Genomic DNA, 15882 nt, shown 5'->3' on the forward strand with positions numbered 1-15882 from the left:
CTTGGGATGTTTTCAGGTTTGATATAACCAGTTGTTAAATTGAATGTTCACTTTTGTTTAATTGTTTGTTTGTTTGGTAGGGCTTTAACGTGTGAATCTGATATTTCTTCTTAACACACACGCTTGCATCCTGTGTGCAAAAAATACATCACAATTTCTAGTAGATAGAAAAGAAATTCATTTCAAGGCTTAACATTTTGTACACTCGTATTTTCAGCGAAGAAAAAAAAAATGAGAATAAAATTAGGTAAAATTCTATAATAAGTAAGGCAAAGGAGTTCTATTAAAATTCAATGAGGATATAAATGTGCTCTATAAAAAGAAATTTAAAGCATAAATTATACCGCAATAACCACGAGCAGGAGACGGGGGCCACATATACACTAGTCAGTTTGTACATTCGTAATTATTTAAAGCGTGACATTTCGGTGTTCTAACTAATCAAAATTATCCTTTAATTATATCAATATGTTTCAACAAGACGTACAGGGTTTTATTGTTTAACTTTAAATTTACTTCCTGCAAAATATGTTGCAAAACAGCGTTAAAAAGTTTAAAGCAGCCGTCAGTTAGAAGACGGGCGTCACTCTGTATAAAACTACAGGTAAAGGAATCCATTGGACTGGAAATATCAAATTAATAAAGCAAGTATTTCAAGAAATTTGAAAAGTGAGAAATATACACGAATTGAAGTGGTTTATGTACACTAAGATGAGTTATACAAGATTTTTACTATACGGTTATTGTAGAATCTATACACTAAGACGAATCATACACTGTACAAGATTTTTACTATACGGGCATCGTGGAATTTCTCGAGAAATGTCTTCATTGTCCCCTTTAAATATCACGTCATAACGAACGGTAATAACTATTTCATTTCTAACGATTCTCGTTTGATTAGATCATGCATCAATCTCCACAAATGCTGACTGTAAAGTGATCAATAACAGAAAACAATGAAAGAAAATCTTGACAAATGAATTCATCTAAATCGATTTAAAATAAGAGATAATTAACAATGACTATATATTATCTGACAAACTTAATTAGATGAGATGCATTCATTGCAAAATAAAAATGAGAGAGAACTTGACTCTATTTAATGATTGAGGAAGACGAATAAAGACTCGAATACGTAGATCTGTTTTTCCCCTGGAGGGAAGAACCAATATTTATTTTTACTATACAGAGGTACATTGTATTTTATAATGACAATTGGTCTGCACTGATGGAATTGATCGAAAACATCGAAATGGATTCATTAATAATTTCTGAGTCAGAGAATAACTCTTCATTGTTACCTTTGGTGTCTTCTGATCTGACCCTCAGACGACCCACATATGTGAAACTGTTATCTATAAAGACAGATTAGTCATCCTGTCCAGCATCTGGTCTTCATTTCAGGGATTTTGAATTGTTTTTGTACTGCCATTTGCTAAAATCAAAATGGGTTATTGTCGTAATGCTAGCGCTAGAAAAAAGAAAATTGTCAGAAATATTGAATTGTCAAAGCTGATAGAAAATGTTAGGACAGATGACATTTCCTTCTCTAGGGAAACAAAGCATGACGATATAGTCACCTTTCATGTATGTTAAACTACCAAATGGATTAATACATCCGTATCTTTAATTTTGATCAGATTTGCAATAATTTTAATGAAGCTGTATATTCACGAATAAAAATGAATTCAAATAAAAGCATTTTAAAATAAAACATATAGGCCTACCATAAACAATACGTAAGTTTCCACCGTTAAGTCATTGAAATTAGATATAAATACAGGATCTACACATGTGTACGTTGAGTCATCAATCAAGAATTGTATATACTGGATCTAGACATGTACCCTGGGTACAAACCTTGCAATCATTCGTTATCCACGCGTTCTAAATGATTAAATTCTTAATTTCACTCTTCTTACTCACAAGGTGTTGCTCAATAGGTGAAAGGTGTAACACAGCATATATATATATACATGTACATACATACATACATACATACATACATACATACATACATACATACATACATATATATATATATATATATATATATATATATATATATATATATGCATATATATATATATATATATATATATATATATATATATATATGAATCAAATGAAATTATGTATATTTGCATACTACGCTTTTGTGTCCACATGTTGTGGTATTAACAAGTGTGGACCTTAAAATGGGACGATAATCAAATCAGCTTCTAATTGAGATGTTTAAGAAGAAAGTTTTTTTTGTGTGTGTACCCCCCCCCCCCCCTCTTCCCTCCATTGCTGTCTCTGATACTTCTGACGACAATTCTACGCTGTAAAATTATTGGTAATGCCACTTCTCCTAACTTTGCATGTCTTTAGAATGCTGTCATTGCCTCCCGTGATCAGAGAGATTTCAGCTAGTCTTGTTATCTGGCCAGGGTTCTGTGTATTCTGTACAAACAACATTCACGGGTAACGTCCTGTTTCGGCCGCCCGTGTCCGGTTTGGCGATCGGTGTGATGAGTTAGTCGAAAAATTTGATTCCTTTCTGATAAAAGCTGTCGTGATTCAGACAACAAACACACTAAAAAAGAAATTAGTTTTCATGTCTGAAATATTTCAACGCTGACTTTTAAATCTGTCCCGTCAGTTTTGACTCACAGTAAAATAATTCTGATTGTAAAACATGAATAGTTAAATGATACCACTTTACATAATTATTATCTTTAAATGCGTTCAGATTTAGTTTAATTTAATTCAAGAATATTTATCCGTATTATGCATGATGTGATGTAAACCATTCCCTTTTGATACAATCAGGATCAATGACAGTATCTACAAATAACAAGATGTATTGTTATGAATAACCAGATTCGTGTTTATAATAGTAATTACACGTAGGAATAAGATTTGTAGTTCTAGATAACACGATTGGTAATTCTCAATAACCATAGATGTATATAGTAGCTATAGAAACAAAATTTGTTGTAATAAAAGAAAAAAACAATTTGTATCCACGAATAACCAAATCCGTACGTGTAGTTAAAAATAGCCAGATTTTTCGTTATAACGAACTAGATTCATAGTTATATGATATAATTATGCTTCCTTTGAACTATTGAGAAATAAGCCTTCTCTCTGTTGTAATCATCATTTACAGCTCCATTCTGAACAAAAGACTGGTGACGAACTTAGACGATAACGATCTTTTAGTCGATGAGCAAAGCGGATTCCAGTGCGAATGACCGAAAGTGTTTGGATCATGTGTTCACTCTGAATAGCATAATCAAAAACAGGAATTTAACGTTTGTTTCTTTAATCGATTTGGAAAAAGCATTTGATATGGTAGATAGAGATGTATTGAAATACAGTTTAATTAGGAAGGGAGTGGATGGTCATTTCTACCAGTGGTGATGTCCTTGTATCGGAGTCCCGAGTCCCGTGTTCGTTTAGGTAACTATTATACAGTCTGGTTTGGCTGTAAATCAGGAGTTATACAGGGGGATTATCTCTCGCCAACACTTTTTGCCTTATTCATCAACGATCTTGCTGTACAATTAAAAGACCTAAACAATGGAATACAAATCGGTGCCCACAAATTGAATGTCCTTCTTTGCGCAGACGACAAAGCGTTTGATAGCACAGAATGAGGCCGACATGAACACAATTTTTAATATTGTTTCAAGCTGGTGAAAAAGTGGAGGATGTGCATAAATTGAAATTCTACCAAATCTAAAATAGTCCACATTCGGAAAAAGCAGCGAAGAAGAAGTTATCATGTATTACAAATAGGAGAAGATCGCCTTGAATATTCATCATTCTATAAGTATCTAGGTGCTTTTCCACATTCAACAACAACAGCGAAAATCTAGAAGCTATTATATCCAAATTGCATACGAAAAATCAATAAGATTCAGGACAAATGAGGAAGTGTACCTAAGTGGAGGCGCACGTATTTTATACTGCTCAATATAAATAAACAACTTATAAGTTATTTTAATAACCAAATTACCAAATTTGTAGTCATGAATAACCAGATATATAGTTATAAAATACCAAATTTGTCGTTATGAATATCCAGATTTATATTTATAGATAACCAAATGTAGTTATATAGATAACCAGATTTATATTTATAGATAACCAGATTTGTAGTTATATATAACTAGATCTATAGTAAAATTTTATTTTATTTAACAATCTTTTTTTTTTTTTTTGTTTTTTTTTTTTTTTTTGTTTCCTGGCTTTTTTTATATTTAGAATGATATCGATGTCACTTATACCACTACTGTAGAAATATATCAAAACGTCAAGGACCAATTTATATACAGGAATGGTCTAGCGATACATTTACATGCAAATAGCATCTTAGATTAACTACGAGGAGGAGGTCACGAGGTCAAAATCTTTGGTACCAAAAGAAGATTCTTGTCACAAGGAATGCACATATGAAATATGAAAGCCCTACCACCATCCATTCAAAAGTTATGACAAAGGTTAGAACTTTAGCTGGCACACAAAGAAACCCAAAACTATATACCCCGAATATCCGATTACGGTGACATAAATATCTTCAATCATACGTTTTTCAAAATATTGAAAGATGATTTGAATGAATAGATAAAGAAAGTAGTTTTTGATAATTTGATATACATGTATTTAGGTTAACCAGTGTGGAAAACAGGATTGCATAATCTTATCCTAGGTGACGGGGTGTAAGAGAAAATTATCAAACTTCCATCCTGTTTAGGGATTAACGGTGTCAAGATAGCGAAATTCTCACAAACACTGGGTCTAAGGGACAAATTCTCTCCCCATTAACTTTAAAGGTATATATCGACGAAGCTTACAGGAGGACAGGACCTGTATCTCATTGTAAACATGGGTGCATTTTGTTTATCCACCCTGAATGTCGCCCGCGACCTGATCAAAGATTGGATGGTATTGATGGCATCTCTTGGACTTTGATATGGAGTGGTGTCGTATATAGTCCCAAACAAACAACCGATATGGTCATTTACCTAAAGGATCGCATCTCTTCTAAATCATTCTGAAGTGAAGCAGCGGGAACAGGGCTCAATTTCGGAAACTGACATCAATCAGCACACGGGTCGCTTGTTGGTGAGAAAGTTACAGACAATATTAACAATGTTTTGGAAAGTGTGCGTTTTGTGCATGTTGGGTGTAGCACAGGACGTGGTCTCCATGTGTCATTCAGGGATGTGGAAGACCAAGCAAACAGACTGCAGCAGTTTCTCCATGTGTGTTCTGGGCAAGTCCGTGGAATTCAAGTGTCCTGGAAATACGGTCGCCAATCAAATGATGCAGGCGTGTGTACCGGCCGGATCCTACATGGATATTTGTAAGGTTCTTTTTTTTTTTTTTTTTTTTTCTTTTTTTTTTTTTTTTACATGTAATAATGACATTATAGTTTTTACTTATTGGTACTAATATGACGATGATGAGAAGACCGCAATGTTTATAATAGGACAGGTGAATATTGTAAACTGAAACAACTATAAAGAAACGCATTGTAAGCCAATTAGAAATGCATAAATATACACTAAAAACATTTCGTTTGAACATATTTTAAATATATATATGATATACAATAGGTTTGAACACAAGTCCTGACAACTTACGAGGTTCTCACCTAAGATTTATGTAAAGAGAAAATAAATACCATAATTATATATTACTATCATAAGAATCTGGTTGAATTCATTATAGATTTGTGAACAGCATTGAAAATTTTGCTGTTAATTTCATATCCCAAATTCTCACTGCCCCCAAGTAAAATCCATGTATCCTTGTATTTGAAAGAGTTCGTTGACCATGTCATTTGTTACTACTGAAAACAATTAACACCGTCATATCATACTTCTGAACGAATTCATTATATTTCACTATAATTTATTCCTGGAATGAGACAGTAGAGACATATAAAAGTACCGTGCACATATCAAAAATGTAATATTATAAATCATCTTTCAAAACACACCAGTTGCGTTTTTCATCATGTGACACGTATGTTGAGACGTGTGACGCGGTCCACAAATCTTCAGTCTGAAGACGTCCTGTCAGCATTGTTTTATCAAGACACTTTCTGCCAAAACAAAATGGTAAAAACACTAGAAATGTAAATATTGTAAAATCCCATCCGTCCGCCATATTGTTGCTATTGGAGCTCCTCATTTTATGTAAGAAAGTCGTGGCAAACTATTTTTTTCTTCATTTCACTGTGTTCATATCATAAATGTTCCTTAATTAAGCTACTCAATTATCAATATTGATGATTGCGGTTCTGGGGCTATCAACTATAGAATTCTTTTAATGTCTGGGTAAAGCGCTGCTTTTCAAACATAATTTACCCTCGTGTATTTTCAAAAATAATATTTATTTCTTCAATATACCCCTAACTTTCTTTAGAAGTGTGGGTAAAAATAAAGATAAATCCCCCCCCCCCCCCCAATTTGGTTTTGTTGATAGAAATCGAACTCTGCTGCTTCGCATATTACACACTTTTAAGGATATAAAGATTATATGTCCCCTGTACTGCAAAAGATGTTGAACGACACAATTAAATCATGATTGGTGTATATTATACTCATCTATTTGTTCCTATAGTTTTATTTAGCATATATCATGCAATAGGGGATATATGATTCATAATAACCTTGCATATAAAAATTAATTAAACTTACAATACAGGAACTTTAATTCACTGCATGTTGAGGAATTCCAAAAAGTATACCTTTTCATCATTATCTTATCCCAAAAAAAAAAAAAATTGAACGAAATACGAAAGACCACCACTGGGATATAGACATTTATTCTTGAAAATACAGAAGGGGAAGTAGCTCACATGGTTCTCGTAAGCGAATTTCACGCGAATATATTTTCGCATGAGAAGAAGATGAAAACTAACACACATGATATTCGCGCGCATGAAATATATACACCTGATTTTCATATAAATCATTTCAAGGAAAGTCATTTGAACATGGTCCGTCTTATAATGCAAGCAAAGAACACAATTATGTACTAGTGTCAGGGGCGGATACAGGAATTGCGGTTATGGGGGGGGGGGGGGGGGCACTTTATAAGGCAGGGGGTCTGGGGCCGCCTTTAGGTCCCCAGTGGGTCCAGGGCGAAGCCCCTGGAAGCTCCTGGATTTTACAGGGCTTGAAATATATCTCCTATCTAGTCATTTGTACTATTTTCTATCATTTTTTATAAGGTGAAATTAATAAAATGACGCAGAAATTAAAAGATTTTGTCATTTATTTCTCTGGGAGTGGAAGAAATTATTGCTTCTTATATCGTTTAATACATTTTACCTTAAATTTGAAAATTTTAAGGGGGGGGGGGCGTCGGCTGCGCCCACCTTAAATCCGCCACTGAGTGTCAAGGTTGAAGATGATAATACAATACATAGTCTAAATTTGAGCAGAATTAGGTTAGTAAATGAATTAACAATAATAGATATCATAAACGATGTTATATATAGTTTTGGTCCTTCATCTCTTCAACATTAATGTAGCATAAAAATTGCAACATTTCCATTCGAATACTGTCGATTACCACAAGATAATCGGCGAATGCTATTAAATATGTACATGTATAATAGAATATTATCCGAAACAAGTGCCTGAAAATCACCTGATTTCTAATATTAGACTTATAAAATCGCACGATTTTCACATTTGTGATATATCGTACAATTATCGCATGATATTCACACACGTGATATTTCGTACAATTATCGCATGATATCCACACACGTGATATTTCGTACAATTATCGCATGATATTCACACGTGTGCTATTTCGTACAATTATCGCATGATATCCACACACGTGATATTTCGTACAATTATCGCATGATATCCACACACGTGATATTTCGTACAATTATCGCATGATATCCGCACATGTGATATTTCGTACAATTATCGCATGATATTCGAACATAAACGGAACACGCATAAAAATCACGCGAATCACTCTAACTTCCCTGTGTAACATTGTTAAACAAGTTCTGAAACTCTAGTGATACATGTAGCATTTGCTATAGCTTATAGAAACACTGTATACTTTTCTGACTTAATAATGGATTATTCTAGGAATTTTATATTGTAACAAGAAGGTCTATATCCTATGAAGAAATATATATCGAACGTCTTTAATCTCAACATGTGAGGATACATTGATATTCTGGTCGTCCAAAAACTTTACACTGAATAATGTGTAGATAATCCTTTATAATTGATTACTTTTCTTATTTTGTAGGTTCAGAAAAGCAGTCAGTGGTAGATGAGAAGACCCCGCCAATGATTGAAAAACCCCTTGATCCAAAACCAATGGTCCAGAAACCACAAACCAACCCCTACACCGACATGTGTCGAGGCGCGCCTTCAGCTCTGCTGCCTCACCCCGACAGCTGTGCTAAACACATAGACTGCTCCAAGGTTATGCAAGGCATGATGGGAGAATTCGAATGCCCCTTCCCGACCCTCTGGAATTCAGAAACAAAGAGATGTGACAGTCCATTAAATGTCAAATGTGGAACCAGATGGGAACCGAAGGATGCATGTAAGATCATTAGGACGTGTTTTAGAATACCTAGTTAGTTTAAAGAATTTTTTAACTGACTTTTTTTGAATACGTATATTGAATCTCAATTGTACCTATTCTACTATAAGGGAACCTTTTAAAGAATACAACGGTGTTCTTAACCATGCTCTCCATTCAGTCCGTAAGTGACATCAAAAGTAAAAATCTTTGGCCTCTGTCAAATACAAAAGTTTCACACATTCTTTCATTGTATGGATATGATAATTTTACAGAGATATAGTAAAAACAACTAGATTAGAATTATTCTTTGTTCTGCAAACAGTATGCCAGAGTACCGCTGTGGTTTGCAGCATCACTGTGCGCAGTGCGTACCCGTTTTCACAAGGAAAAACTGACGTGTCGACTATTGTGACGTATTTTGTCAGCTGTCATATTCAACCACAGTGGGACTGAACTGATTCTATTTCCACTATACATGTTTTCCACTATTTCCACTATACATGATTTCCAAAACGATCACGAAGACTCAAAACTTCTGTTTCAAATTTTATTAATCTGAAATATCAGTGATTGTAAACTTGAGAACCAAATAAGTATTTCAAATGATTTTCTCTTTTACTTGATGCTTGTGATTTTAGGTGAGTACGAAAGCAACGCGTGCAAGCATTCCTCCCACTGCATCCCGTGCGAGGTGAGGTTCCCCAGCTGTAAGGGACGCGCGGATGGAATCAACTCGTGGTCAGGGCGGGAGTGGACTCCACATTTTGTGGTGTGTGAGAACGAGAGACTTGTCCACCAAGGACAATGCACTTACGAGGAAACGTCCAAGATCGTCTTCGATCCGGTGGAGCATGTCTGTATCCGACTCTGAATTTTATAAAACATTCGGTTATGGAACTTCTACTAAACAGATGGAAATGCAACGATAAATAATATCGAAATATTTACATTGATTTGTATTCTGCACACATTTTTAAAGTTGTATTAATTCATTGTTGAGAAATTAAACAAATCTTAGTGCATGTACATTGTATCTCTGCCTACTTTCACTTTGTTGAATAAATGTTAACCAAAGCTAAAGCCATCCCTTGTATCTAGTGTACCACGAGCCATACAATTCAAATTGTCGAGTTCAGATTTTTGCAGAGAAGATTGTTGATTGGTTGTTTGTTTTACATCCCGTCGAGAATGTTCACTCGTATTGAGACGTCACCAGTTGTAGGTGAAGTACCACAAATTTAGAGCCAGATGTAGATGAATGCAGGGCCGTAAATTAACCTTCAATTTGGAGGAGGCAGGAAATTAGGCGGGGGTCTGGGGGCCGCCCAGGCCCCCAGACGCTGAGCACATTTTGTGCACACTGAACACGTTTCGTGCAAAATCCTTGATTCTAGGGCCTTCTAAGATGTTACTTGACTAATTCATTCTAAAAGAAAGATTTGGAATGCTTTTTAAGGGAGGCATCATGTTCTTAGTTATTGGAAACAACATAAATTCTAATGAACTTTAAATTTTAATTTTTTTGGGCTCAAAAGTTGGAGGAGGCAGCTGCCTCCTCCGCCTCCATGTAATTTACGGCCCTGGAATGTTTAGCGCTCAGGGCCATAGCGGTGAGAGTTCGTTAACGTGCCAACGCCTGTAGCGACACGGAAAATCCTTTTAAAGTCATATCCGAAAGACCCGTGATTCTCACTTCTAAATGCCGAGCGTTTGCCGAAGAAGCTACCACTTGCCTATGTTACTGCGGAGAAGTTACGCTGTGTTGACATATATGTCTCCTTAGTTACATGTACTTTTATATTACATGTATATGACTTTTCATCACATTACACGACCACTCTTTACGTTATATTAAAGACTAGACTTTTTGACATCATAGGCAGTTGCTTCAACAAATAATGGAAAACGAGAGTAATCTATCTTTATCTAGTGATCAGTCATAAAAAAAATTTTAAACACCACTCTGATTTCACGCGCCAAGTACTCTGAAGTTTAAATAAAAAATATGCTAGAGTTCCTCATTGACAATATCTTCGTGGTCTTTGGTGATCAGCTCTTCTGTTGGAATTCTCATGGGCGCGAATTGTGCTCCTTTGTTACCTGGCCTGTTTTTATATTCATATGAATCAGAATTTATTAAAAAACTTCTATGCGAGATGAAAAAAATCTCTTGCTGTAGTCTTCAATTTGACATTTTTATATATTGATGACATTTTATTTACTAACAATGCTAATTTTCATTCATATATCCCTGTGAAAGCGAAATAAAAGACACCACAGAGTCGTCCACTTCTGCTTCATTATCTAATTGAAAATATTAATGGCAAACTAACATCCCAACTTTATGATAAATGGGATGATTTCAACTTCCCATATTTTTGTAGCAATATTCCATTATCACCTGCATATGGTGTTTATACCTCTCAACTGCTTCGATACGCAGGAACTTGTTCTGAATAAGATCAATTTTAAATTGAGGTAAGCTACTAACAAAGAAGTTGACGATAGAGGCGTTTCAACAGTCTCGTTTAAAGTCAGCATTCTGCAAATTCTATGGTTGTTATACATGTAACAATCTAGTTTACTAATACAACCTATCATTGGGTCAAATGCTGTCTTGACTTGTTTCATACCAGTGGTTAAGCCGTTCTTGGCACAGTGTTTTTTAATACGGATTTAACTGTTTACCTGATCAAAATATAGGGCTCACAGCGGATGTGGTCGGTCGACAGGGGATGCTTACTCCTACTAGGCACTCGATCCCACCTCTTGTATATCCAGGGGTCCGTGTTTCCCCAACTATCTATTTTGTATTACTTATAGGAGTTATGAGATTGATCACTGTTCAGTATCTCCACCTTTCATTATAACGATTTTCCCTCCCTGAACTTCGTAAGTTTGTCAAAAGTGTTCGTTTACTATCATTTAAAAAAAGAATAAACCTGTCATGGTAGCTCGTTTGCCTCATAATTGGGAGGTCATTAGTTTGAGCCCCGCTCAAGCCATGAAAGTTTGAAACCTAAGACGTAGTGATAGCTTCTTCTCTAAACGCTCAGCATTTGAAAGTGAAATTCATGGGTCTTTCAGATATTGATACAGTAAATACATCCAATAATAAAAGTCAAGAAACACAAAACTAAAAATATTATTTCATTTTATAACTGTCTGAAGAGGCATTAAAGCCGAAAGCGCTAACAGTGAAATGTTATTCGAGTTTTGTGTTTCTTGACTCTTATTATTGGATATATATATATATATATATGTGTGTGTAAAGAACCCACACACGATGCTTCCAATACTGATGCTTACTTCATTCGCCCAAGTAGTGTATAATTATATCTACATGTATAACTTCCATTGTACCTCTATCTAACTGACATTTTATAGGAATTCAAAATTCAGAAGGGTTTGAAAAATATTATATTTCATTGAATACTGCCTGGATAGCTCAGTGGTTAGAACAACTGGCTGCCTGGATAGCTCAGTGGTAAGAACAACTGGCTGCCTGGATAGCTCAGTGGTTAGAACAACTGGCTGCCTGGATAGCTCAGTGGTAAGAACAACTGGCTGCCTGGATAGCTCAGTGGTAAGAACAACTGGCTGCCTGGATAGCTCAGTGGTTAGAACAACTGGATAGTAATGCAGGGGTCCTGGGTTCTATTCCTATTTCAGGCATAGATCTTCTCCTCTCCTGTACTACATAGATTTTCTCCTCTCCTGTACTACATAGATTTTCTCCTCTCCTATACTACATAGATTTTCTCCTCTCCTGTACTACATAGATTTTCTCCTCTCCAGTACTACATAGATTTTCTCCTCTCCAGTACTACATAGATTTTCTCCTCTCCTGTACTACATACATTCGCCGATTATCGATCAAACACCTTTATTTATACCACACTGTAATAACCACTCTCTTCTACGTGAATTCTGCATCACATTTATATGTCAAGTAACATAAACTTAGAAATTCCATGGTACAGCTTATGTACAACACACTATTTACGTAACACTTCAAATCTTATAGCTCAAGCGTGTCAGTTCTGTTTCTTAATCAAATGTATTGTGATATAAAATGTATCACGATATAAAATGTATTGTGATATAAAATGTATCATGATATTTATGTATCACGATATAAAATGTATCACAATAATTATGTAACGCGATATCAAATGTATCATGATATAAAATGGCCGTACATTGGTATTCCCTCGAATCCTCATTCAATGGAATCCCCTACCCCCAGTATACAACACTGTTGGATGTACAATGTACTTTGTCTCCTCATGTAAAATCATTTCCATTTTCAACTTAATTAACAAAGTTAGTTAAACACTTTTTACATGGCTTTTTTATGCATGTGCACCTGCTAATAATCTTAATTTTATTGAAGTTTGCCTGTAAATTAAAGAACTTCAAAGTAATTTATCAGCTTACCATGCTAATGTTTTCCCTATTTTGCCAGCTAGTTTACAAAATAAAAATGACAACAATATGTATTGCAATACTAATATAATACAATATAACTACAAAAACAGCTTAGAGAAGTTTAATGAAGATTGCACCTGTCGGGCAGTTACATGTAAAATAATAAAAACATTTTTATTAAAATAATCCTTCCCAAAACAAAAACAAAACATACATGCATATGTACTTAAAACATAATACGTAAAACATAAAAATGGTTTTCTCAAAAACAAATAAAGAGAAATAAAAAATCTCTTTCTTCCCTCTTATACTAGTGAATACAAATTTCTTGAAAGTTCTACACTGATTTCACAAAAAGATCTGAATTTCATACTTTGTTTCTTTGAAATGTTTTCTCTGACGGATGGGCTGTCAGATTAACAGGTACCTCCTATACCTGCCTCGCATACTCATCTGGAAACTAGATAGTGGTTGACAAAAATAGATGGCAGTTTCTCTCCAGTGCAGGGAGTTCATATGTTAAAACTAAGTCAATTCCATTGACTGGTTCTTCTGGAAACTTCTGGGCTGCGCTTGTTATCTATGTGATGTTGTTTCTGTATAGAGGTACGTCTCAGCTGTCTAGTGCCTGGATGAGGTCTCTGAAATCTGTCACGAACCAGGCTGCCTTCTCTTTCACCGACTCCCTGACCACATTTCCACCATAACCAATAAAGGCATTCTGCAAAAATGTACCACCATACCAATAAAACATTCTATAACAAGAGGCCCATGGGCCTTAACAGACACCTGTGCCAATCTGCATATATATAGCAAGTAAATTGGTCTACCTGGGAATATGACTAATCAAAGCCCTGCTGTTATTGAGAAGATTTTTGAAAGATTTTTCCTATATATCCCCATATCACACTTTGATCCCATACTGAGGCTCCACCTTACCCCTGAGAGCCACCATTTCAAACTTGAACCTGTACTACCTGGAGATGTTTGCATATTGATATGACTCATTGTGGCCCTATTGTTCTAACAAAGAATATGTCAATGATTTTTCCTCAATATCTCCATGTAAAACTTTTATCCCCTATTGGAACCCCACCCCACCTCCGTGGTATTTTGAAAATAAAAAAATAGAATCTGCACTATACATGTGTATTAGGAAAATTTCATGTAAATTACAATTTTTCTGACCCAGTGGTTTCAATGATCCCACCCTATTTTTGTCTTTTCTTGATTATCTCCCTTAGGAAGGGGGCATTGCCTTGAATCCCCTTTATCCAAGATATGCTTTGTGGTAAGTTGGTTGAAACTGGGCTAGTGCTTGTAAAGAAAGAGTGGAAAAAGTGAAAAGTTTATGCACAACGACAGACAAAAACAGATAGAGCAATAGGTCACCGACTCGGGTAACCTAACAACATACCACATACCAATAAACACAATCTGTAAATGTCTTGCATTAATAAATAAACTGCATCATCAATAAGCAGTATTTTTAGTGAGGATTTAATTTTGGCATTATTAGCAAAAGCGATGAGATTGCAAAAATTGAATTTCTCTAACAATTTATTCATATTGGAGGTCAGAGTTATCTTTCTTGGAATTATAAATCGCTAAAATTAGCTCTTGCTAAACATATATACCCATTTTTATGGGGAAAATTGCTCAATTTGTGTCCCACTAAACATTCCACTAATACGGTATAAGGCGATATAAAGTACAGTGGAACCCCGCTATTACGTTCCCCCTTTAATACGTTAGTCCGCATATTACGTTGGAATTTCAAAACACAAATCCATTTCTTAACAAACCTATATAAAATAGACCTCGTTATTACGTTGTCCTAAGATGCCGGGACTCGGTATTATGTTGTAAAAATTCCGACGAAAACGTAATAAACCCCTAATTATTCAATAGTGATTCTCAAAATAATAAGCCATTCACACCTTGACTGCCTGAGGCAGTCACCACGTAAATTTCCTGGTCTGTTTGGGGATTAGAGATGCTTGACTGATCACGCTTTGATAGATCTAGCGACATCAATACAGGTGAATACCCCATATCGAAGCCAGTGATAAACAACTAAATAATGTTTATTTAGAAATTGTACTCTATGAAATTTACTTCATTTTTCATATTTTGATAATCAAAGAAATAATTTCTCAACTACCTGCTTGTACAGCATAGTGTGATTACCTTCGCTATTAAAACTCTATTTACGGACAGCTTTGGAACCAAACATGAAAGACAAGATTTATCGTAGCAATGTTAAAACCGCTTGGGTAACTTCTTGGACATAGGTGACTAAAGGTGTTGAATTAAAAAATTGTCCGTTGTTTGGACATGCAGCTTGGGTGTTCGTAAATCTCGTCCATACATACACAAATCAAACTGTCCTGTGTCATCGGCCGATTCGTGCATGGCATTTACCTCTGTGAATATTCTAAAATCCCCTGATGCGCACGTGATTTTAGTGCCATCATTTAGCGTTGTAAATGAAATCTCCGTGCATCATTATATTTTTTATGTGGATTGCGCTTAAATTGTTCTCCATGTTTATCGTTGGTGAGAAAAGTGTGTAAGTGTTGGGTATCGTGTACGTTTTGTGTCTATAGTTTTGTTGTTTTTTGGATGGTATTTTTTTTTTTTGCGTTGTGTATTGTGTAATTAGCGAACTTAATAAAAACGATGTTTTGTTATTTTTTTAATACGAATGTTGAATACGAACCGGAACGAGTTATTGAGAGAAATTTACATGAACGCATTGTTTTAAAGTTGAACAAAATGGCGGTCCAAACGAATGCAGAAAAGCAACGTTTATCAAAACATCCTTATGAATCCTACACCAGAAATAAAGAAAAGGGATAAGAACATGAAGAATTA

General features: G+C 35.1%; 2 protein-coding genes across 4 annotated transcripts in view; one reads left to right on the top strand and one right to left on the bottom strand.

Moving 5' to 3' along the window:
• The first annotated feature begins 4332 nt into the window (after positions 1-4332).
• Positions 4333-9648, top strand: LOC125655293 (uncharacterized). Its single transcript, XM_048885538.2, has 3 exons — positions 4333-5359; positions 8290-8592; positions 9213-9648. Exons 1-3 carry the CDS (start codon positions 5146-5148, stop codon positions 9443-9445), a joined length of 750 nt encoding a protein of 249 aa, XP_048741495.1. The 5' UTR covers positions 4333-5145; the 3' UTR covers positions 9446-9648.
• A 3462-nt stretch (positions 9649-13110) lies between these two features.
• The window catches only part of LOC125653734 (phosphoserine phosphatase-like), a 34641-nt gene continuing 31869 nt past the window's right edge, over positions 13111-15882 (bottom strand). For all 3 annotated transcript variants that reach the window (XM_056144511.1, XM_048883319.2, XM_056144512.1), the window contains exon 6: positions 13111-13726. In XM_056144511.1, coding sequence (XP_056000486.1) covers positions 13619-13726 — 108 coding nt within the window. In that variant the 3' untranslated portion in view covers positions 13111-13618. The remainder of the gene's footprint in view (positions 13727-15882) is intronic.

Source organism: Ostrea edulis, chromosome 7 (assembly GCF_947568905.1).
Source record: "Ostrea edulis chromosome 7, xbOstEdul1.1, whole genome shotgun sequence".
Classification (NCBI taxonomy): domain Eukaryota; kingdom Metazoa; phylum Mollusca; class Bivalvia; order Ostreida; family Ostreidae; genus Ostrea; species Ostrea edulis.